The sequence below is a fragment of the Penicillium hispanicum genome (genome assembly GCF_028827665.1).
Source record: "Penicillium hispanicum strain IBT 35686 chromosome Unknown utg000007l_segment0_segment0, whole genome shotgun sequence".
NCBI lineage: Eukaryota > Fungi > Ascomycota > Eurotiomycetes > Eurotiales > Aspergillaceae > Penicillium > Penicillium hispanicum.
This window is the reverse complement of record NW_026623199.1, coordinates 1,813,238-1,834,580: the sequence shown is the minus strand read 5'-3', so window position 1 is coordinate 1,834,580 and position 21,343 is coordinate 1,813,238. Positions and strand designations below refer to the sequence as shown.

Genomic DNA, 21,343 nt, shown 5'->3' with positions numbered 1-21,343 from the left:
GCTTGTAATATCAACACTTGCCCAGGCCGCTTTGTTGAGTCGTGGAAAGATTGATTAGAAGATCCCATGTGGATGCTATGTACTAGGGTATTATATGACACACTATCACCGATGGCCTCGTCTTCGGATATCGCCATGCCCAAAGTTCGGTGGAACTTTTGGCATCGGATGGCTCAAGGCCCCAATGCCTCCACCAATCGAGCCAGAACTGCCGCTCCCGCCGCTACTTTTCTTGGGTTGAGTGAGCATCGACCACACTTCGCCCATTCCTGCCCGCCGCGCAGGCAACATACTATACTGCATGCTGTACAAGTTGCGACGGTGGATGGGTGGCACAAAGCGGCCGGTAACAAGACAAAATATGACCCGGGGCGCCAGGTAGTGCTTGCGAAGTCGGTGACCGAGCTGGAAGTACTGGTCGAACATTGCACGCAGAGGGAGAGGAATTGACTGAAAATCAAATATGTTAGTGTGTAATAACATGGATTGTCATTTTGTACAAACCTCAAGGTGTATGTATGAGAAAGTCGAAGAGCCTGCCTCTGGGGATTGTTTGTCCAGCGCATCGCGGAGTTCAAATCGAATGCCGCCGGGAAGTCGTCTTGAGTCTTTCACACGCAGCATTAGGGCAAAAAGCGGAAAGTGATTCAGGAACGCTAGACAGGTGTCTAGCGCAGCCTTCATTGAAATGATTAACATGCGGGCGGAGGCAAAGGTAAGGTAGAAAACGACCACGGTGGGTAGGAGGAAGAAAAGCACCGTGAAGAGGATGGTGCCAAGCAGGAGCTGGTCAAGGTCATAATCGCATGAGTCTATTCGGTTGCGCAGAACGTTTCGCTTCTTTCCGCGGAACAAATGGAAAAGAGAAATGATAATGGTAAGCTGCCAGTTGAAAATCCGGGCCGAGGCGATGTAGAAGGAGTAGATGTGGACGGTCAAGATCGATAGGAGGTCGGAAAAGAGAGCGATCGGCATGCTGGCCCCAGCAAAACTGGAACAGCCAACAATATAGATGACATGGGGAAGGTAGGGCTGGAGGTTGGCGATGCAGGCTGCCCAATTTTCGATGACCCACAAGAATAAATCACCAAGAAAAGCGGCAAGTTCATTGTTTAGCTTCAAGCCTGCTGGCCAATCCATCAACCAAGAAATGGTGCGTTGCAACCCTTCCACAGTCCAGCCGGTGAGAACAGTGTTGATTTGAGACGCCACCCAGTTAGCATTGTCGATGATATAGGACCCAAGGGCGATCCCAATGATCACATCATTGGCCACGAGCCACAGACTGTTATAGAAGCGAATATAATCAGGGTGGCTAGTTGTTACGCTCTCCCAGTTGTCCTTTCTTTGGCGGAGCTTGACGTATTGGATAGGCCAGTAGCAGAACTGCTGTAACCGTATATCGACCTGCTGCGCAGTCGCAGAGATGTCTTTGATGGCAGCAGCGTCGGGCCGAGCTCGCCACTCAAGAACCTGCAAGACGACCTCGGCAACAGATCGGTGGCCCACAAGCCCTATAACGAAGATTCGGGTGGCAACAGGCCAAATCCATTGCCAAAATACGTGAGCAATGCAAAGCACAAACAATCCCCATAGTGTCGTCGCAGATTCGACCACACGTTCTCCCACACTCATGCTCCGCTTGGCCCGGACCCCAATGAGATGGCTGTTCTTATGCATTAGTGACCCCATCTCATAAGCACAGTTCATTTGGTTCACGATCAGCGGAAGCGCCTGCTCTTTCTGCGACGGTATGTGCTTGACAACGGTGTGAAGTTTGAGCTTTTCAACGAGGACTTGCGCGTGGGCTTTCTCTCTCTCCTCCATTGACTCCACTTTAGTAGATAATGGACCCCATTGCTCAGAAGTGACCTTGTCACCCAACGCAAGCGAGATTGGGTCCAATGACATGTACTCCATGCGCGTGGGATGTGGGCGATGAAACATGATGACCTGAACCGAAAGATTCGCCTCGGGGGGGCAGTAGATTCGTGGGACCTGACTCTTCGATGGTGGATGGGTAGTCACGTATAGATGAGAAGGATTGAAAGACGCTGGAGGGACGTGAGGATTCGTCGAGCCGAGAACGTGCATCTGAGACCGGCCACAGAGGGTGAAGATGCGAACAATAGGGTGGGGACTGTTCCGGAAGAGGATTCCAGCGCGAAGCGCATTGTCGACGTTGCGTGGCTGTTTCCAACAAAACTGTTATCAGCGTTCCGCCGGGGTCAAGCGCATTCAATTCAAGGCAACCCACCTCAACATCTTCCAATACCGTAAGCACAAAGAGATCCAGCTCCGAATTTCGCCATCCCACAATCACACCGGATGACGAAGATTTTGGAAGATCATATGGCCAGAATACCCGCAATAGCCCATCATTCATGAGCATGTTGTCATCCTCCACTCAGCCGTCAGAACGAGCCCCGGCGGCGCAACTGTTCCCGAGCCGAGACACCGAGGTTTTCGTGACGAGGATGCTGATGTACACCAAATGCGTCAGCATAATTGTCCGAACTGCCATTCAACTCCGCCAATAGTGCTATCCCGGGATGTACTCACCAATTGGCCCTCTCGCGCAGCTAGGTGATTGATGGGTAGGACCAGCAGGAAAAAGAAAATGGAGAGAAAAAGAAAGCCTTTCAGAGTTCGAGTCTATGGAATCAAAGATTGTCAGCCTGATGCAAGATCTGTAGCGCTCGCCGGGGGTGACGTGGGCACGGAGGGGCACCAAGCAACAAGCACGGGAGAAACACACCACAACGCCGTGATCCCACGCGAAGATGGCCAGCTCGTAGAGACGGGTGACAAGATCCCACCTGGCGGTGATATAGCCCGCGACGAAGATCCCAAGGGTGAGGATGGAAAAGGGGTGCATGAATCAGGATGCTTCACGCGGTCCGCGTTATTAGTTTGCGTGCATAGCTGGCGGGGAGGGTTTCAAATTGGAATTCCCTAGGGACAAAAGACGAGAATTCAAAATCAGGTAAATGATAAGACGGGCTGCACAATTGGAGGGAAGTCGAGAACGAGCGAAACACTGCACAACAGCGAGCTGGTTTGGCTGCTCTGAGGCACGCGGGTCTGGACCCTGTTAAGCTTCCGCCACGTGACTGTCCTTGTTCTTGGATCTATAGGATGCTTTGACACTCCAACTACAACATCCATGGGTGCTATATACGGAATTATCGATGAAGGATGTTATCAGGGGAATAATCATCAATATGGAGGGTGGATTTATTTTGTGACATTATTCTGTCCAAGATTCTATCCCCATCAAAAATATATACTCTTCCTGCACATCGCATGATTTACTGCAGGACCCTGCCGTTGGTCTCCTCGACGATCAATTCATATTCAGGCTGGAACTCGGTATAGAAGTTGTGCTACAGATTGTCAGTAACTATTCAAAAAAGAAAGAGCGTTTCAGTATGATGGGATTTACCGGGTTCTGAGCAAAGTCAGCCGTATACTGGGCCACCTCGTGGCTGATTATCCGCTTGGGGATACCATTGGCCGCAGCTGCTTCAGCCAAGAGCTGAGAGTGGCAAGCATTCTCAAGCATAGAATAAATAATGGCAGCTTCATCAACGGTGCGGCCCACAGTCAAAAGCCTATAATGAAGAAGCGAAAATGTCAGAAGTGAGCCCAAACAAAAGGAATATAAGGCACGATTAGTGAGGCACCTTACCCGTGGTTCTGAAGAATGCATGCAATGTTGTCCTTACCCAAAGCCGCGGCGATCTGCTTTCCTTCATCTTGGGAGAGCGCAATACCACCGTGGTCATCGTAGATACCAACCCGACCATAGAAGTTGCACGCGTCTACCAACAAATGTCTGTCAGTTCCCTACAGCCAGGTATCGCACTCGAGTGAAGGGTATACCTTGAGTCAACATCTCAATGGGCTTGCCAAAGGCAGACCACGTCTTGCCATGGATGCCGTGAGTATGCGCCGCAGCAATCACATCCGGACGGGCCTTATGGATTTCGGAATGGATCATAAAGCCTGCCTCGTTGATGGGCAATTGGGCGCCGCCCTCAGTGACATATCCCTCGTTATCCACAAGGACAAGGTCTGATGCCTTGATGCAGGAGAAGTGCTTGGCAAATGGGTTCATCCAAAAATGATCCTTCAACACGGGGTCTAGACGGCATTAGATATCGGGGCGAGTCCACCATGACTTGCCCGGACTTGTTCCACATACCTCGCATCGAGATATGTCCCGAGACACCCTCGCCGTATCCTAACTTGCCAAAATAGCGGAAGGCTGCTGCCATGTGCTCTTTCATCCACTTGCGTTTCTCGAGCGGGTCGGAGAACTCGGGAATTCCACGCAGCTTCAGAGTGCCATTGCGGTTACCGCGAGCGACGGACTGGAACTTGGTATCGTTGGCTGCGGAAATGACTTGTTGGTCGCCGGCCAGACGAATAGTCCCGGGGGACTGCTGAGTGGTAGTCACCGACGTAGAGGCCGACATCTTGACAGCGATACAACAATTGAACTGGTATACTCGAGCTTGGAGGCCTTAATGTGAGTCGAACCTGCAGGACGGGGAAGAGCAATGTCGCGAAGAAAAGATTTCTCGAGCAATGTTGCGCACCTTATCTAGAATCGGGGATGCACGCTCAAAACAGGCGAGTCCTCGGCGGTTTCTCCAACGCTTATCTATACGCCGACGCATCGCCGGAACCCCACCTCGGTGTCATTGGAAGGCGGCGCCTCGCTAGAAGATTCGTGAGCCGCCGCGGACTCTTTTCCGCCCACGCCAGATCTCTTGGCTGTGGGCATCCACTTCGTGTTTGGTAAAGCGATACCGATGATTGAAGGAGGTTGCCTGTGCAATTAATGATTGGTTCAAATGCGCCCTCCACCACGGGACCCGTGATGCGACCTCGGCATTTTTCTCTTGAATAAATTAAGGCAGTCACGGCAAATAGGTTGAAAGGTGTGCAACGGGAAACAATATGTAGAAACAAGGAAAAGAAAATGATACTGGGCCTCGGAAAACTGGGGTGAGGTGGTCTGACACTGGACTATATTGATCGATAACCTCTCGCGGGAAATATGGATCTAGCAGTCAAGAGCCATGTTACTGCATTGCATACCTAGTATCGAGCGTGACCGATTTTTCTTGTCACTTTCCACTTTATTCTTCACCTCTAGGTCTTATGAAATCCAATAGTTAGGTACACTGTTGGCCTGAATCCCCAGGCATACAGAATTAATAATGTCCACGTGACTACGTCTATCGGAGCCATGTGGGATTATCGCGGAGGTCGCGACAGCTGTCTTTCTCCACGAACCTGCTTCTCCCACCCATGAACACCTCGCGAGGCATCCGAGTGTCAGCAATACTGTCACTCATGTTGCTACTTTGATTACCAAAGAGTGCCCCCCCTCTATTCCGAAGATCTCATGAGCATATGCTTTACGTTGTTTAAATCACGAGCATTTTAATCCTTTAATACCCAATCGTCACACAATTCTCATTCACATGTGCCTGGAAGCCATTTTACCCACGCAAGGACTGAGCCAATCGACCACTTCCAGTATCTGTGCCGAGGTCTTCCGACATGGCGGAAGGGGAGCCTTCCTACATTGACTATGAGGCCTTTCTAGACCCCGACTTCTCACCCTCGGGTTTCGCCAATTCTCTTGTATTGAGCACCAACAATGCCACTGACACACCGCTCGATCTATCAACGCCCCTTTCACGAGTACTGTTCGATCTCCAGGAGATTGACACCCACATCCACAGCCTCACAACTAAGTCCGCATTGCCATTGCTGGCCCACACACAAGATCAGACTGCGGCCGCCGAACATATTCTGAAGGAGACTGGGGCGCAAATTACGTCAGTCACGCAAGGGTACGAGCGGCTAGAGAAGGAGGTGTTACAGAAATGGCAGGCAGCCGATGAAGCCCGCATTGCGGCTGAGAAATCACTGGCCACGGTCCGGTTAGCACGGGCCGTTGCGCGCTGCCTTACGCTGGGGCGACAGCTCGAGAGCCAGGTTGCAGAGATCACTGGCCGGGGTACGGTGGGACAGACAGCGACAGTAGGGGCGGACGGGGCAGCAGCTCCGCCAGCGGGGAAAGAGGGGTTCCGCGCTCTGGAGCGAGCAGCGCATACAATCCTCAATCTGCAGCAGATGTTTTCGGCTAGCTCGGAAGACGATGAGGGCTATGGATTGGACCGAGTGAGAGTCACCCGTACGTTGCGCAATGAGTTTGTGATCCCTGCAGAGAACATGGTCAAAGCCAGAGCGCAGCAGACCATCAATCGATTCTCGCTGGCGAACCCCGGGGTTGCGTCGAATGGATCGATACCATCGAGTTACAAGCAAGCCCGTGATGCACGATCCCGTTTGGCAACTGCAGCAGCAACACTCTACCTGCTCTCGCCGATGCCGAAGGAGATACCCACTGCATCGGACTATAAGCCTGAGCTCTTACTATCGACCTTGCAGGGGTATATGCATACAGCCATTATGACTTCTGCCAATACTCTCGCCAAAGCTCTGTCTCAGCTGCCTTCGATGGATCGTACCCTCACCGACATCTCAGCTCGGTGCCAGGACATCGTTGCCCTCGAGTCTATATTGAGAAACCTCCGACCACCACCACACCCTCTTCTCGTATCAGCTGCCTCCCACGCCGGACTGCCCGCCGAATCTGAGACATCAGGTTCAAACAAGGCCAACCTCCTGCAGCCCCTCCTCCAAAAACTTGATACCTCGTCTCTGCCCTCATACTATTGGCGCTCATTGGCCTCCTCCCTTACCTCGCGCGTGCAGGAGATTCTTAACCGGGGCGGTGTCTCTGCTCGTACACTACGATCCAGCCGAGACCGACTCAAGAGCGAGATCAAGGACTGCGTTCTGCGCTCTTCACAGGTCTCCGCAACTAGCCTACTCGCAGAGAAGGGTCGATCCGGCGGCGAGACGGTGGCCGTAGGTAACTGGGAACGCGAGGCAGCGGTGATGGTAAGCTCGATTACGGGGCCATTGAGCCGTTGAAGCTCCATCTATACCTACGGGCATAGTAGAATATAAAGAAAACCAGCCTCAATTTATATCAGCAATGATACCATCATAGATATCTCCGCCTCCAGCGGACCACGCAACTTCATTCATAGTTAAGTTCCCGTACCCAAATAACGCAGTAAACCGTTTCACCCATTCCGCCCTGCAATCGATCGTGACCTAGTCGATCTCGCACCCGCATCATAGACCACCCCAGCAAATGGAGACACCCATGTTCCAGGTACCTGGCAGGAGGAACGGGGCACCTCGAGCAGAATCTGGGGTGACACCAAGCTCGCAGATCAAAGCAGCTCGGGGATTTACCAGCAGTCAGATGACTCCTGCACGATGCACCAGCAGTGACGTAGGTTGTGAAGCGGGCCAGGAGACCTGGAAAGACCGGGATGCGCCCACGGCAGTAGGGTAGCGGATTGCCCTGCGGGCTTGCAGTTGGCAGTAGGCTCCCAGAATCGATCCGGCGAGGAGATTACAAGCCAGAACTAAAACTCGAGCGACATGCCGGGCGTTTTTGAGTTGAGTTCAGTTCAACACATGAGAAAAAGAGACAAGACATGCCTGGCCATGGTGAAGCCACGGAGATGGGCACTCATGGATGTCGATCCGGACGTGCATTTACAGTACCGAGTAGCCTCCTCTCTGTGCGACACAATATGCCCATGTCATGGAAAGGATGGAGTTCCCATCCGTACACGTTTGTATGAGATACCCGATTTGGTACTCGCCCGGCGCCGCTTTTGGCCCACCCTCCTGAACAGCCTGACCTCCAATGTTCCCTTCCGATAACCATGCACTCGCAGCGTGCATGAAGTCAGCATGCAGAAGACCTTCCACTTCATAGATGGTGTCCAACCTGACAGGAAGGCGCAAAGGTCGATGCGCCGCCATGTCATGAAGGGCAAGAATGCTGGGAAGAAGCTTCACCGACCCTCCAGACTGGCGCAACGAATACCTCCACATGAGTTCAGTGCTATTGACGCTGGGGATCCGATCGACCAGAAAGGGCCCGGCACAGGTCAATTAGTGATACCGTCCAACACGCTTGAAAGGGGCTTCAGGGAGGCTATTCTCACTACCTCGCTTCCGATCCTGAACATCAATCTACATTCCCACCAGATCATCGATCGATGTGAGCATGACTACTTCAATTAACCAGCATTGAATCTAACACGCCTACTCAAAGTTTTCTAATTGACCGTCGAGCGGCTATTCCCTATCACTCTTGGCCTTTCACTACACGAAGGCAAGCTGATGTGGCTCCAGGTGCTATTTATGGACGAGGCCGGTGAGTTTCGTCTCTCCGGTTACCTTCTTCGTTTCTTATTATCACTCTACCTCTAACGCTATTCCTAGCCTTCCATTGTAACCTGAGCTTGATGCAAGCATGCAACGAAATCTATCTCAGCGATGGCAACAGCCCCGCAAAAGCATTGTATCATCTCTCGCAGACATTCACCCAGATCCAGAAAAGACTCGACAGCGAGGATGCGCTCTCAGATTCCACCATCGCGTTGATCGCCTCGCTCATTCTCCAGGAGCAACTCAGAAATCAGCTACCTGCGGCCGAGATGCATGCTCGGGGATTGCAAAGAATTATCCAGCTGCGCGGAGGACTCGATCAGCTCGAAGGAAATGTTGCCCTGATATTAAAAGTTTGCAAGTAAGTTAGAGAGCATCATCTTTTCTGTCACTGCGATAGCTAACGGAACGGCCTGTAGAGCGGACATAATGCTTGCTTGGCAGCATGGAGGACCGACCATGTTCTTCCGAGACCGTATGTCGGAAGTTCGAAGGACGCTCGCCTCGAGAGGACATCATCTCGATTTCTCCTCCGTTCCACCGCTGGTTCGAGACAATGAATTGGACTCACATCTCTACTCTATACTTTCAGATCTCGTGGGCCTCTGCTCACTACTCAACAATAATCCTCATCAGCCGATACTTGATTTTCTGGTCTTCGAGGAGATTTTCGTCTCCATTTGCTATCGCCTCCACCGGTTCCGGTCCTTGAATGATGCCAGGACACAACATGACTCACAAACTGTGTGTCACCTTGGGCTACTCATGTTCACCATGGTCACATTTTTCCAGCTGAACCGGACTCGGATCATTGACTTCCGGCGGGCATCTCTATGCTTCAAAAATTTCCTCAGTAGTGAGCTGTGTACGCTGGAGAATGACGCAACTCTTTGGCTCATGGTGCTCGGTGGTATATGCCATTTGGGTGATGATGATATGGATTGGATTGCGTGGAAAATACGACAGTTGATCCAACGCCGAGGTATGAACAGCTGGGAATATGTCCGAAGCTTTCTTTGCAAGCTTCCATGGATACATGCTGTGCATGACCAGCCTGGTCGCGAGCTGTGGAACCGAGTACTACATGGCCACCAGTGACCAAATTGTCGACGGAGGTAGCTACCAACAATTCTGCATTCATCCTACTCAGGCTTGAAAAATGCATTCGCACGCGTTGCAATTTAAGTACGGCGCAATTCATCACCAAGAAAACGCCTGTCCAGCAAGCTTTTCAGATACATCCCACAGCTTCTCGGCCTCCTCGCTCGACACCGCAAGAGGATGAGCCATTCCACTGATCTGACAATCATCTAGATATGAACCCCAGTTCTCACTGTCGTGTTTACTTTCACCAACACCCTGGGCCAGTAGTGGATCCAAAGCAGCAACCAGACTAGTCGAAGCGCCGGCGCCCAATGTTTTCGTGCTGAAAAGACCGCGCTGCTTCGACTCCTGAACCGCTGCCAGTGCGTCCGGCTCAAAGTTCCGACCCAGCTCTGTTTCAATGATTCCCGGGTGCACCGCAACGGTCAAAATCCCGTACCGGCTGAGCAGGCGCTTGTTAGCAGCGATACCGAAAAGCACGTTTGCCACCTTGCTGCGGCTATAGCCATCCAGCGAGACATGGCACAAGTTCTCGACTCCTGTGTATCCGAACATCTTGAACCACTCATAGTTCGGCTGCTCGGCCGCGGGGAGGTCTTTGTTCTTTTTGACGAAGTTCATGTCACTCCAGCGCATACCGGAGAACTGGGGCGAAGCAGATGTGACATTCACGATCCGCGTCGTGCCCGGAGGGTTGTTTCCAGCAGCAGTGATCAGCTTCGGCATGATCAGGCAGGTGAGCAGCCAATGACCCAGATGGTTGGTCGCCAAGTGCATTTCGATGCCATCCTGGGTCAGGGTTCGTTCGTCGACACCCCACACACCGGCGCTGTTGACGACAATGTCGATGGAGGAGATATCGGTCCAGCTCAGAACTTCGTCGGCTGCATCGCGGACGGATTTTTGAAGGGACAGGTCAACCTGCAGACCCCGGTATTCCACCGTCGGGAACTCGGCTCGGAGGGCGCCGATGGACCCCTGGATCTTCGCGGGGCTTCGACCGGTGACGATGAGGCAGGCGGGATTTTGAGAGGCCTATCTGAAGATGAGAATGCGCAGAGTGGATAGGAATTCGGGAGGGGTCACGTACAAAGGCCTGGGCCGTTGAGAACCCGATTCCACCGCGATTCACGCCAGTAACCATGATTGTCTTTCCTCGGATCCCAGCTGCAAATGCCTTGGCGACCTCGGAGGCTTCGGTGTTCGCATTGAACTCTGCATGGGTAGTAGCAGGCATTTTGTATCTATGAGATGGAATTGAAAGCGTATGCAAAAGCGGAAGATGAGGAAAGGGAGAATGGCTGGGAAGAAGTAGAGCAATCCAGGCACCACACAGAGGGGTATTTATGTTCATTCCAAGCTCCAAATTCACGTTCCGTGATGTTCCTTCGGACTCATGTTTTGTATAGAAGTCTTCTACAGCAGCCAATGGGAGATTCACTGCCTGATGTGGTTAGCCCGATACCAGGTCCACCTGGTTGTTGGCCAATGAGAGACTTGATACCCGATTAGGTCAAGGCCTCGATCGAAATATCAGCCTCATTCATGCTGTTTACTCCGTTCCCCCGACCCAGTTGGACTGACGCCACTTTTGTGAGTTCACCAATCCATCAAAAGAAACATCTAGCACTTGCATTGACAGTCCTCACCGTTGGTCACTCTGAAGCATTCTTCTGGTGCTAGAGCCAGTGTATCAGCGACGGGATTCCTGGTTCATCTCATGGTTAGGGACTCGGCAACCCGGAGCAGTTAGGTATATAGTTCTTGGATTATAATATGGAGGCCGGGTCTACAGGAACAGAAACACAATTTTGTTCATCAAGACGACCTTCTCGTCACGCCGAGCGGAAGAGGCTTTACTATATGGTGTCGAAACTAACTATAGGATCCAGTCGAGTGACCTGGTGAAAGGTGCTTGTATGAAGATGAGGAGTCCGCGCTGCGGGTATGAAAAAAAAAGTAAATAAATAAATAGTGGGAGGAAGGAGACACTGCAAGTAATATCAATAGATTACCCCCATAGAATAGACGGGGCAAAAGCATATATAGTCTTCTCGGTACAGCTTGGGCTAGACGGAGCATGAGCACGAGTCAGTGAGGCGATATTCATGAAGGCCACGCGGGGGCGGCCAAAAGCGGCGGCAGCCCGACGCTGCATCTGTACCCTGAGATAGCGGCGTACGCGGCCAAGGCCTTCCAGGCACACCATCTGATTGCGAGACACGGCGCATGGGGGCGTGTCAGGTACATGGATCCTCCCAGCGCAGCAGCAGCAAGATCTGATTGGATGCATATCGGGGAAAAAACCGGCCCCGAGTCGCGAGCGAGACCTGTCATCTGTACGTGGTAGCCTTGACCGCTTCAAAGGCAAACTGATCGGCCGCCAGGGGCGAAAACCTCAGCCGCTCGGGTGAGAATCCATCGAGACGGAGGACGGAATTGGCAGAAGGGCGAGGAATGGTCGAAGCCCAATGCTCACGAGCGCTCGTGAGAAAGCCAAGTCGTCGACGTCAGCGATCCTCGGGCGGCGCCGATCGGAGGGGTTATCGATAAGCCCTGCAGCCGGTACCTGGCTCTACCTGGCCGTGCGCCACCGGTGCGTGCTGCAGCCCATACTCCGTTGGGCCTGGGTGGCGGTACCTACAGGTACCCGGCGCCCGCCTTCTCCTCTCCGTTACGCATCGCCTACGGAGCGCCACCAATCACCGCTCATCGTCGGCTTGCCTCCCCCCCTTCCCCCCTCCATACGAAACGAGGGGCGACGCGCTGGACCCGGTTCTTGGGTTCTTTGTTATCCAGTCTTTCGTCAAGGGCCTCTTGCCATGGACTCGCCGTCAGCGGGTGTCGTAAACGCCCCGCCTATCGTGGGTCCTTCGTCCGCCTCTGCCTGATGGTCTAGAGTATATACCTAGGTTAGTACGGATACAATTCCCAAGTCCCCATGTTGAGGGGAAAGGAATCGCTCTCCACGCAACAGGAAAAATGAAGCACATCATCCATCTTGCCAGTGGCGTCACGGCTCGACCTGGCTACGATGGATGGTGGTTCACGGTGAGGTTTGGGTTTATGGGGAACCCCCCCCGATCCCAATCCCAAGTCCCAAAATTCCAGAATTCCAAAAATCTGCAAATGCAAAAAGGCAAAACCGCCCCCAGCGGGTGCGAGCAAAGACCGATTGCCTGGCTGCAGCGGAACGAGAGTATATTAGAGTGTTGGCGTACCGTGGGATATCGTACGAATCAGCGTCATGCTGGGCACGGGTTGTGGTGTACCACATCTTGGGGATATAGAGTTGGAACGGCGGATCGTCGATATCATCAACCTGTTTGGACAGCCGTTTGCAGCGGCGTCCACTACAGTACATCCACTACCATAGGGGGAAAAGGCGGGGGGTGGGGGAGAGATGGTCAACGGGGCTGGGAGGGAAAGGAAAAGAAGAAGGCTCTGAACGCGGCCAAAGACGGAGGAGGCGGGATGATCGACTGCAATCTAGATTGAAGTCGACCTTGCAACTCCGTGTCAGCCGATAGCAGTTGAGGATATCGGATATCGGTGTACTGGGCTACTGGTCTGCACAGCCACGAGCGTGGAAGAGCGTCCAGCGTTGCCGTTGCGAACCCTTTCCGATCTTACGTACATACAGCAGGTGCTCCTGTAGGTATTTCTGTTCTATCGTGCGAGCTTCTATTTCTTATCGCCCCACGCTGCGATCCCATGCAATGATCCACTCGGTCCATGCTCCAGGCTCTCCGATCGCAGGGAGGCTCGAGCAATGGACGTACAGAGCGGAGATTTTCTTCATGGAGATCAGGACGGACCATTCGGAATGCCCTCAGACCCCTACCGCGTAACCCTCAAGTCAGCGCGATATGTGGCAGAGTAGGACGGAGGTTTTGGGGCTTCGGAGGGATGATACATCCACGCCCATGCAAGGGGGGAAACGCATGGAGAGGAGAATTTCTCGAGGCAGGTCTCGACCTGCTCTCCACTCGAGGGACCAGAGGTCGGCGTGACTTGGCGGCCCACGTCTGCGTTGCGAGCGGTTCGATGGAAAAGACGGAGTCTAAGGTCTGAACGTCAAAGACTTTCTCGGCGGCTCGGGAGGACCCTGGAGCGCCGATGATTCATCGTGCCTGGTGCCTCCGCGGTTGATGGAGGAGATGGTGCGTAATGAAGGGTGTGTATAGCCCCCCAGACTCCGCGATGCTGGCTGGATACGTGGATCCAGAGTCTGGAACCGATTCCTCACACGCGGTTCAAGTCGCATCGCGATCTGGTGAAACACTCGATGATTCGCATCGGTAGCCCCGGAAGACGAGTTCCTGGCACCCTCACACTTGCACCCTTGAGCCCAATAGTGAACCTCCTTCTGCGTAAGCTGAGCCTTTTTGCCCCTCGCTTCCGATAAGCCTCTTTCTCGTCGTCACCATTTTGACCTGTTCACCTTCCCTTTTCCCACCTCGGCGTGCATTCTTTTGTCCTTTCCCTTCCTCCATCTACATCTTCACCTTCATCCTCGGTCTCCCCCCGTCCTCCCTCTTGACCCCGTGCTGGATCTTACATCTTCCCACGATCTCGGGATTCAGCGTGGTGGGCTTTGCATGTTTTCAGGCACGCCGCCAACCTGAAACCTGAAACCTCTACCCCTTCGATCGGGTCTCCACCATCCCTCGACGCGGCGATCCCCTTCGTCTTCTGCGAGAGCGATGCTCGCGATCGACTAACCCGCCTTCCCTTTTTCTTCCCTCACATTTTCCTCCTTCCACCCTTGCGTCGTGGGATCCGGATCCCAGTCTCCCCCCCTCTCTTGCCGCCCGCCCCCCAAATATCCTGCAGAGCTGGAGAGTTGAGAGAGAGAGTAAGCGCCCCAGCTTGTACAGGTCGATCGAAAAGAACAACACAAAAAAAAAGGAAGGGAGGAGAAGAGAAAGAAGAAAAGACCCAGAGCTATTCCTACTGGTTCTTGCGTGTCCCGACTGTAGTGGCCCTGGTTTACTGAACGTTGCGATGTTGACAGTCTTCCGCCTCCGCCTGTGCCCTCCGAGATCTCCGGCGTAGCGCTGCTCTTGCGACCTCGCCCTAGACACGCATAGAACCTCCCACCGCAATCCTGGGGAAATCCCTACCATCCGCAGTTTGGCCTGCCGGCTTTGTGACCGCGGGAGGAGCGAGTGGTGCTTGGGTGCTTTTTTGCCTTTGGCCCCCTCCATCCGCGACTGACATCACCCGCCTCCACTTCTGACGCCCGTCATGGCAGCCTCCTTCCTCCCTGTGAACAACTCGGCCGCGACTGACGACCACGCCATGGACGGAGCGACCACCCCTCGTGCCAATCCAAACGGTGTGCCGGTCTCTTCGGAATCTTCTTCGATCGCGGACTCGCGCCCGGACGCCGCCGCCGTTAAGACCGAGGGAGAAAACGATGCTCCGTCGCGGCCGTCGTTCGGACATACTAGGACCTCGTCGATGTCTGACGAACCGATGCATGGTGACTCGGATGGAGAACGCGACGGGTCGGATAATGAGACAGAGCCGGGCAGTGCGCCCCCGTCGAAGAAGAAGAAAGGCCAGCGCTTCTTCTGCACGGACTTTCCTCCTTGCAACCTCAGTTTCACTCGCAGTGAGCATCTGGCCCGCCACATTCGAAAACACACGGGCGAGCGCCCCTTCCAGTGCCATTGCTCCCGGCGCTTCTCCCGACTCGACAATCTCCGCCAACATGCACAAACGGTCCACGTGAATGAAGAGATCCCCGGGGACTCGCTAGCGGCCACGGGCACTCGGTTCCAACGACAGGTGCGAACGGACCGGGTGCGTCCGCCGGGCCGCGCACGCGCAGGCACAGGTGGGAGTCAGGGTGGCCATAGTCGTGGGCATAGCAGAAACTTGTCGACCTCCAGCATCGCATCCGCGACCTCGACTTTCAGTCAACCCCAGGAGCTTCGGCGACGCCCTCCCCCGCTGATGATGGCCAACGACCCCACTGCTCGCGCTCGATTAGGAGAGCCTCCCAGTACCCCGCCGGGCCAGGTTCGTGGGATTCCTGGTCCCTCGACCGGAGGCTCGCCCTATACCCCATCTAATGTGTTCTCGGCCGGGCCGGGTGCCAGCCCAGCATTTACCTCGCCGATGTCCTCGGCATCCCATGGCTTCTGGGAAGGCAAGACGGCCGCGCGCCGTCTATCCGTGCCCACTAGTAGCAATCCATTTCTCACACAGCACGGAAGTGCTTACCCCCCGGTCTATGCCAACTCACAGGTTGGTGCTCCCCCTTACCAAACGGCGGCGGGCGTCTTTGCCAGCCCAACCAGCAGCAACTACCCTCCATCTCGGGATGAGAGCACTCTCAGTGCGGCGGAGGCAGAGATGCGACGGAGAACGTGGCATCCCTCGACATACCCTACATATGGCCGGCCATCCACAAGTGGTCTGAGCCAATACCACACTCCTGACACAGTTCAGCCGTCCTTTGGTGACAACAACTCAGCAGAGCAACCGCCTCGACTCCCTGGAATTGAAAGTTTTGACAAAGTCGTCTCTCAACACCGACCCTTAACCCCTCCCACTCGCAGGCCGAGTCCAATGCAGGTTGATAGCCAGCACCGACGACCGCCTGCCAGCCATGGTTTTAGCTCCGGCTTCAATTACACGCAACCGTCTGTCCGCCCGGCACCCCCAATTTCTGGCCCCGGACATCGCCGCGGTCATGTGTCGTGGGATATGTCCTTGCACACTAATCTCACGGGTCTTGATATTCGAGACCGCCGATCTTCCCGGGATGCTTCTCAATGGGGACAGCAGACCATCGCAGAGATTCAGAATGTCTCGTCCCGGCCGTCATCATCATACCAACCCACTTTTGGGCCGACGGCTGAAAGAAGCCCCGAAGAGCACCGCGGACATGCTCCAATTCTGTCGACCAGCAGCCGTCCCGCCCAGACTTCTCCGGAAGACTCCAGCAGCAGTGAGGGGGTCCACACTCCGTCAACTGCATCGGTGGAATACCACCCGGCGATTGTGCACAGCAGCGGATATATTGAATCGCATGACTCGTCACTACCATCCGACCATCCTCAACCGGTAGGAACCTCTCTTCGAACGGACGGCACCCGCCTCGGTTACTAATGCCGTCATAGATCTGTGGTCGACAAGCTTCTCACACCGACGGCTACCCGGGTCATGCCGAGCAAGAGCCCCGGACGGATGTCTTCTCGGACTCGTCCGCGCGGACATCCGGCATGGGCCGGCTTGAGGCTCTAGTCGCCGTTGCAACGAGTGAAAACAAAGGGGCAGCGAAACTCTTCTTGTAAATTGTCAATTATATCTTGACCTCAGGACTCGCCGCCTGATATGCCGTCTTTTGTCCCCTTGGCTCTTCTCTCCAGGATCGTTTTCTTTGAGAAGGGCCGGGGTTACCACTCTGCGCGACCCTTGACGTGATTCTGTCTCTTATGATGCCCTCTCCTCGACCTCTCGTTCTGCTCACCCTTCCGAATGTGGGAAACCCGGTTTTTCGACTCATTCCTTTCCTTCTTTTCGGGGACTCGCAGAATCCCTTTGATGTGTGAAGCCCCTTGATGACCTGACGACTTGATGAATGATACATGAACTGGAATTCTCTTTTATCTACTCCCTTCTCGCTCTGGAATTGATCTTTGGTCTGGCTTGGCTTATTTGTTTTGTGGGAGTCTTCGTCTGGTTTTTCAGGGTCCCTGGTTCTCTGCTGCATGTCCTGGCGTTCTATGCGGGAGCGTATGGATGGCATCGTGTGCATGACGATACCCCCCAGCCTCAATCGATTGGTGTTTCCCTCTCCCACCTTTTCTCCTGGTCGCGGCATGGCTCCGATCATTCGTCCACTTGCCTAGCCGGGTGTTGGCGTCCTTCATTATATCAATGTCACCTCACGTCTCTATTTACTGTTCCGTTGTGTCTTACTATACTTTTTTTTTCTTGATACTAAATCTTGTCATATCCTGGCCGTTATTGGGAATGTTTGACGACATTGTTACAACGCAATCTATGACTAGGAATGCATGCTGAAGTGATCTAAAACCTCGTGCACTGTAGGGCTATATGCAGGGGAGCTATGTAATCTCCTGTCCTGCATCCCCCGATCTGTCGTGGCTGAACGCTGAAGCTTGGACCTTGGTTCACCCGCACGGTAGCAATCCGGAGCCGGCGATGACTTTCGGGTGACGTCGCCAACTCTAACCGGGACCGTCTGAGCCAACTCATATAATCATAGTTCTGCAGAGCGACGAGTAGCAGCAACGCCGCACTTCCGTAATGACACCGCTAAGCCAACGAAATACATATGGTAGTTTCAAACTCTCCGTCCGGCAACCGACTTCGCAAAAGTAATCTTCTCTCCCGAGCCAAGACGTTGCAAGGCGAGGTTCTGGATCTACACTTGCACCACCACCCGGTACAGACGTCATAACCCAGTGACGAGCTTGCTCCTTGGTCCTCGTTCGCAGCGCTATTAAAAGCGCGCCCACGCCACAGCGGGCTTCTTTCTGGAAACAAGAAAACCCGCATTCCTACGTCTGTATCGCTGCCACTTTCTCCCTTTACCACGTTATTTGACTCCCACCGTCTTCTCACGCCAGCTGCGTCGCTACTTCCAGCATGTCGAAGAATCGGACGGGCCTTTACCTTGGTCTTGCGGCTGCCGGTGCCGGTGGCTACTACCTCTACCGCGCGGGCGGGGATGTACAGGGCGCGAAGAATGAAATCAAGGGTATGTGCCTAGTGCTTGGTGCTTGGGGGCGAGGAGGATTGAGCTGACGCTTTGGTCTAGTTGACGCCGACAAGGCGCGCGAGAGGCTCCCCCACGGGGAGAGTGCCGAGAAAGCAGGCCAGAACGCTGGCAAGGAAGCCGGTGCTGCCGTTGACGAAGCTGTAGGATCTCCTCTGCGTGTCTGATTGTTCTTCCTTTACTGTGCTGGCGGTGCCTGTTTGACTGCGTTGGCGGGACCGGGCGACATCGCCCATGCTACACCCCCGTCCATTTGCGGAACTGCGTGGGATGATAGGTGCTGACACGCTTCTCGCTATACATAGATCGACAACGCCCGCTCCAAGTTCAAGTTGGACGAGCGTATTCCTGAGTTTGCCCGGGATGGCAAGGAGAAGTTCGACGGGCTCCGCCAGGACGCGCGCGACAAGATCAACACCGGCGTCGACCAGGCGGACCGCACGATCGAGCAGAAGGCGTCCGAGGCAAAGGGGACTGTGTCTGGTTGGTTCGGGAGCAAGAAATAAGAAAGAGATTTGGGGCAGATGTGGTCTTCTCACGGGTTAGGACTGCAATTTACCTTATTCTGGACCGGGTCAATGGGTGAGCTCGGTAGTTTACTTTCTGGTTTTATGATTCAAAGGTCTCATCGTGCTGTGATGAGGTGAAGTGGTTCTCGGCAATGTACTTGTCTCTTTTTCGTATGAATGCGATCAAGTCGAGCATAAAGGTTACATCTTAGCAAATGTGGGTGGTGCCACACTGTAGATGTGCCTGTTCTCGGACTCGGGCTTGACAATAGCATCGAGTGAGAGCGACGTAGATTCTAGAAGCACACCACAGAGACTCGCTACCAGTTCTGGCTCTCTTCAATTAGTGTCTTCAATTAGTGTCTTGACTCGAAAGCCGAATACCGTGGTAGTTCAGGTCGCAACATTCCGATGCCAGACGATTACCGCAGCGACGGGAATGTCAACCCCACAGGTGCTGTCCAGATTGTGCCGGTCGGATTTTTCTTCTATTTCACTGGCAACCACCCGGATCTTGTCTTGTGCCGTGAGAGAATCCAAGCAAAGCAAGTGTTGGTTGAACTTGGTAGTCTCGCGATCCTCGGAGAAGTGCGACGCGTCATTTAACCCGAAACGCGCCCTGCGACGCGTCCACCGCGCCGGCGCGACTTCCACCCTGAAACACTTTCTCCTCCGAGATCCTCTCCTACACAGTGACGACTTCCTCGTTTTCTAACCTCAACCCGACCTTGTATTCGGTATTTCTCACCTCTTACCCCAAGTATAGTTCCGTTCTATTTATCGGTCGCGACTTCCATTCTTCCTTTCATCCCGCGAGAAGCGAAAAATTTGCAGCCGCGATGCCGCGCGTTACCCGGGCGAGCTGCCTTCCCCAAGGCCAGCCAGCCATTCAGGTCTTCACCAGGGCAACAAAAGCCGGCGTGGCACCGCAATTGCCAGGGAAGAAGACCGCCTCGCTCCCAGTTTCCCCATCGAAGAAGCGCAAACTGCAAGAGCTCGAGAACGTGGACAGTGTGGCCCGGCAACCTGTCGAAGAGGAAGCCAATACCCCCTCAAAAACTCTCAAGATCAGCCAATTGTCGGTTGCATCACCCCGGAGTGGCCACTATGCTTCGCCCAAGCGCACTCCGAGCCGACGAACCCATGTTTCTGTCGCCAAACTTGCCGACAGCCCCTCGACGCCCGGAACCCCTTCGAAGCAGCGGACTCTGAACTTTACGCCCGTTCCAAAGGAACCCAAACTTGCGCCTCGCTCACCGTGCGTCAGTGATTTCCTGGATCTGCACTCGGCTTTTGTTCAGGCTCTTTCTCTCCATGCTGCGCACAATGGCCCGACAACCCCTGCCGACTTGAGAGAATTCCTCCCTAGCGTGACGCGGATCTGGAAGAAACGAAAGGTGCAGGCGAAGGATCTGCAACGCCTGGTATGGGTTTGGGATCAGAGTCTGAAGGCCAGGGACATCTGCTATCGTTTGGCAAACTACGGCCTGGGTAAAGTCTGCCTCGAGCGTACTGCTCATGTGGAGGAGCAGCCCCCAGCCTTGCAGGACTCCTTCGAGCAGGCCTTGGACCTCCTTTGGGAACAAACAGAAGAGTCATTGATGGAGGCCAATGAAGAAGACCGCCCTAGACTCTTCCTCGAGACCCTGGGCCTTGCCGCCATCCACGAATCGCTCACACCTTTCACCGCGTTCCAGAAGGGCCAGCAGCGCCTCCAGGACTTGAGAGGAGGTGTGATTCGCATGAAGACCGAGAAGCTGCGTGCCGAAGGGGAACTTCCAGCTCCCAAGACGCTAGCCGCGACCTCCAATCGTCGCCAGGGTCTCTTGGACCGCATCAAGAACAAGGAGCTGCGCCAATCCAAGCTTCCTCCCCCGCCCACCAAGAAGGAGCTTGTCCGTCGCTCTGCAGTTGATCGCGTGGAAGAAGTTGCCAACATTCTGGCTCTCCTACGCCCAGAAGGCTATGTGGGTACGGGCATCAAGGCGATGCTTGCTGCTCAGCGGAAGCCGTTCAAGCTGGAGATGATCGTCCAACATGTGCGGGATTCTGTCCGCAGTCCCATTCCCAAGGAGGAGGTTGAAATGTGTTTGGAGATCTTGGCGGAACCACGCTTTGCTGGCCACTGGGTGAGCATGGTGACTGTCAACGAGATGCGGTCGGTGGTGTTGAAGTCCTGCAAGGATGTTGCGGCCAGAGATATTGGTACCAAAGTTAGCCAGTTGAAGGCTGAATGGGAGAAGACTTCACCTTGTGTGCCGACTCCCATCCTGTGAAAGGAACTGTGAAGGTCGGATTGTGGCATGTGGATTTTGGATTTCTGTTGTCCGCGGAACTGGTCTGTTGGTCTTGCATAGCGTTTGATGATACCCTGTACTCTAGCATTCATGTCTTTTAGCCTGTACGACCCCCTAGTATCTTAGGCATTAGCCTGTCCCAAATAATAGTAACAATTATCAAGCAACCTGCTCTGTATGTAGATTTGACCATCTCCATAGCCAATGAGACTAAGTACATAGATATCGCCCGCTGAGCACTTAACGCGCGACGCGTCCCACGTGACCGCGTCGCCACAGCGCGTCGCCGCAGTTGATCCTGACCACGAGTCCCATATCCAGCAATC

General features: G+C 54.1%; 8 protein-coding genes across 8 annotated transcripts; 5 read left to right on the top strand and 3 right to left on the bottom strand.

The window, feature by feature from the left end:
• Positions 1 to 105: 105 nt before the first annotated feature.
• On the bottom strand, positions 106 to 2,878 carry N7459_008472 (phosphatidylinositol N-acetylglucosaminyltransferase; the record flags this gene model as incomplete). Its single annotated transcript, XM_056947640.1, has 4 exons — positions 106 to 450; positions 505 to 2,190; positions 2,258 to 2,401; positions 2,759 to 2,878. 4 exons carry the CDS (start codon positions 2,876 to 2,878, stop codon positions 106 to 108), a joined length of 2,295 nt encoding a protein of 764 aa, XP_056797150.1.
• A 433-nt stretch (positions 2,879 to 3,311) lies between these two features.
• Positions 3,312 to 4,481, bottom strand: N7459_008471 (class II aldolase/adducin domain protein; the record flags this gene model as incomplete). Its single annotated transcript, XM_056947639.1, has 5 exons — positions 3,312 to 3,386; positions 3,446 to 3,614; positions 3,692 to 3,824; positions 3,886 to 4,146; positions 4,208 to 4,481. 5 exons carry the CDS (start codon positions 4,479 to 4,481, stop codon positions 3,312 to 3,314), a joined length of 912 nt encoding a protein of 303 aa, XP_056797149.1.
• Positions 4,482 to 5,577: 1,096 nt separating this feature from the next.
• On the top strand, positions 5,578 to 7,023 carry N7459_008470 (putative Golgi transport complex component Cog5; the record flags this gene model as incomplete). Its single annotated transcript, XM_056947638.1, has 1 exon — positions 5,578 to 7,023. One exon carries the CDS (start codon positions 5,578 to 5,580, stop codon positions 7,021 to 7,023), a length of 1,446 nt encoding a protein of 481 aa, XP_056797148.1.
• An 840-nt stretch (positions 7,024 to 7,863) lies between these two features.
• On the top strand, positions 7,864 to 9,444 carry N7459_008469 (uncharacterized protein; the record flags this gene model as incomplete). Its single annotated transcript, XM_056947637.1, has 3 exons — positions 7,864 to 8,176; positions 8,401 to 8,707; positions 8,766 to 9,444. The coding sequence occupies 3 exons, from the start codon at positions 7,864 to 7,866 to the stop codon at positions 9,442 to 9,444; spliced, it is 1,299 nt and encodes a 432-aa protein (XP_056797147.1).
• Positions 9,445 to 9,546: 102 nt separating this feature from the next.
• On the bottom strand, positions 9,547 to 10,687 carry N7459_008468 (NAD(P)-binding protein; the record flags this gene model as incomplete). The annotated part of the gene is made up of 2 exons (XM_056947636.1): positions 9,547 to 10,485; positions 10,541 to 10,687. The coding sequence occupies 2 exons, from the start codon at positions 10,685 to 10,687 to the stop codon at positions 9,547 to 9,549; spliced, it is 1,086 nt and encodes a 361-aa protein (XP_056797146.1).
• A 4,013-nt stretch (positions 10,688 to 14,700) lies between these two features.
• Positions 14,701 to 16,760, top strand: N7459_008467 (C2H2-type zinc finger protein; the record flags this gene model as incomplete). The annotated part of the gene is made up of 2 exons (XM_056947635.1): positions 14,701 to 16,530; positions 16,587 to 16,760. 2 exons carry the CDS (start codon positions 14,701 to 14,703, stop codon positions 16,758 to 16,760), a joined length of 2,004 nt encoding a protein of 667 aa, XP_056797145.1.
• Positions 16,761 to 18,081: 1,321 nt separating this feature from the next.
• On the top strand, positions 18,082 to 18,717 carry N7459_008466 (uncharacterized protein; the record flags this gene model as incomplete). Its single annotated transcript, XM_056947634.1, has 3 exons — positions 18,082 to 18,193; positions 18,254 to 18,354; positions 18,517 to 18,717. 3 exons carry the CDS (start codon positions 18,082 to 18,084, stop codon positions 18,715 to 18,717), a joined length of 414 nt encoding a protein of 137 aa, XP_056797144.1.
• An 842-nt stretch (positions 18,718 to 19,559) lies between these two features.
• N7459_008465 (DNA replication factor Cdt1 C-terminal domain-containing protein) lies at positions 19,560 to 20,996 on the top strand (the record flags this gene model as incomplete). The annotated part of the gene is made up of 1 exon (XM_056947633.1): positions 19,560 to 20,996. The coding sequence occupies one exon, from the start codon at positions 19,560 to 19,562 to the stop codon at positions 20,994 to 20,996; it is 1,437 nt and encodes a 478-aa protein (XP_056797143.1).
• Between the last annotated feature and the right edge of the window lie 347 nt (positions 20,997 to 21,343).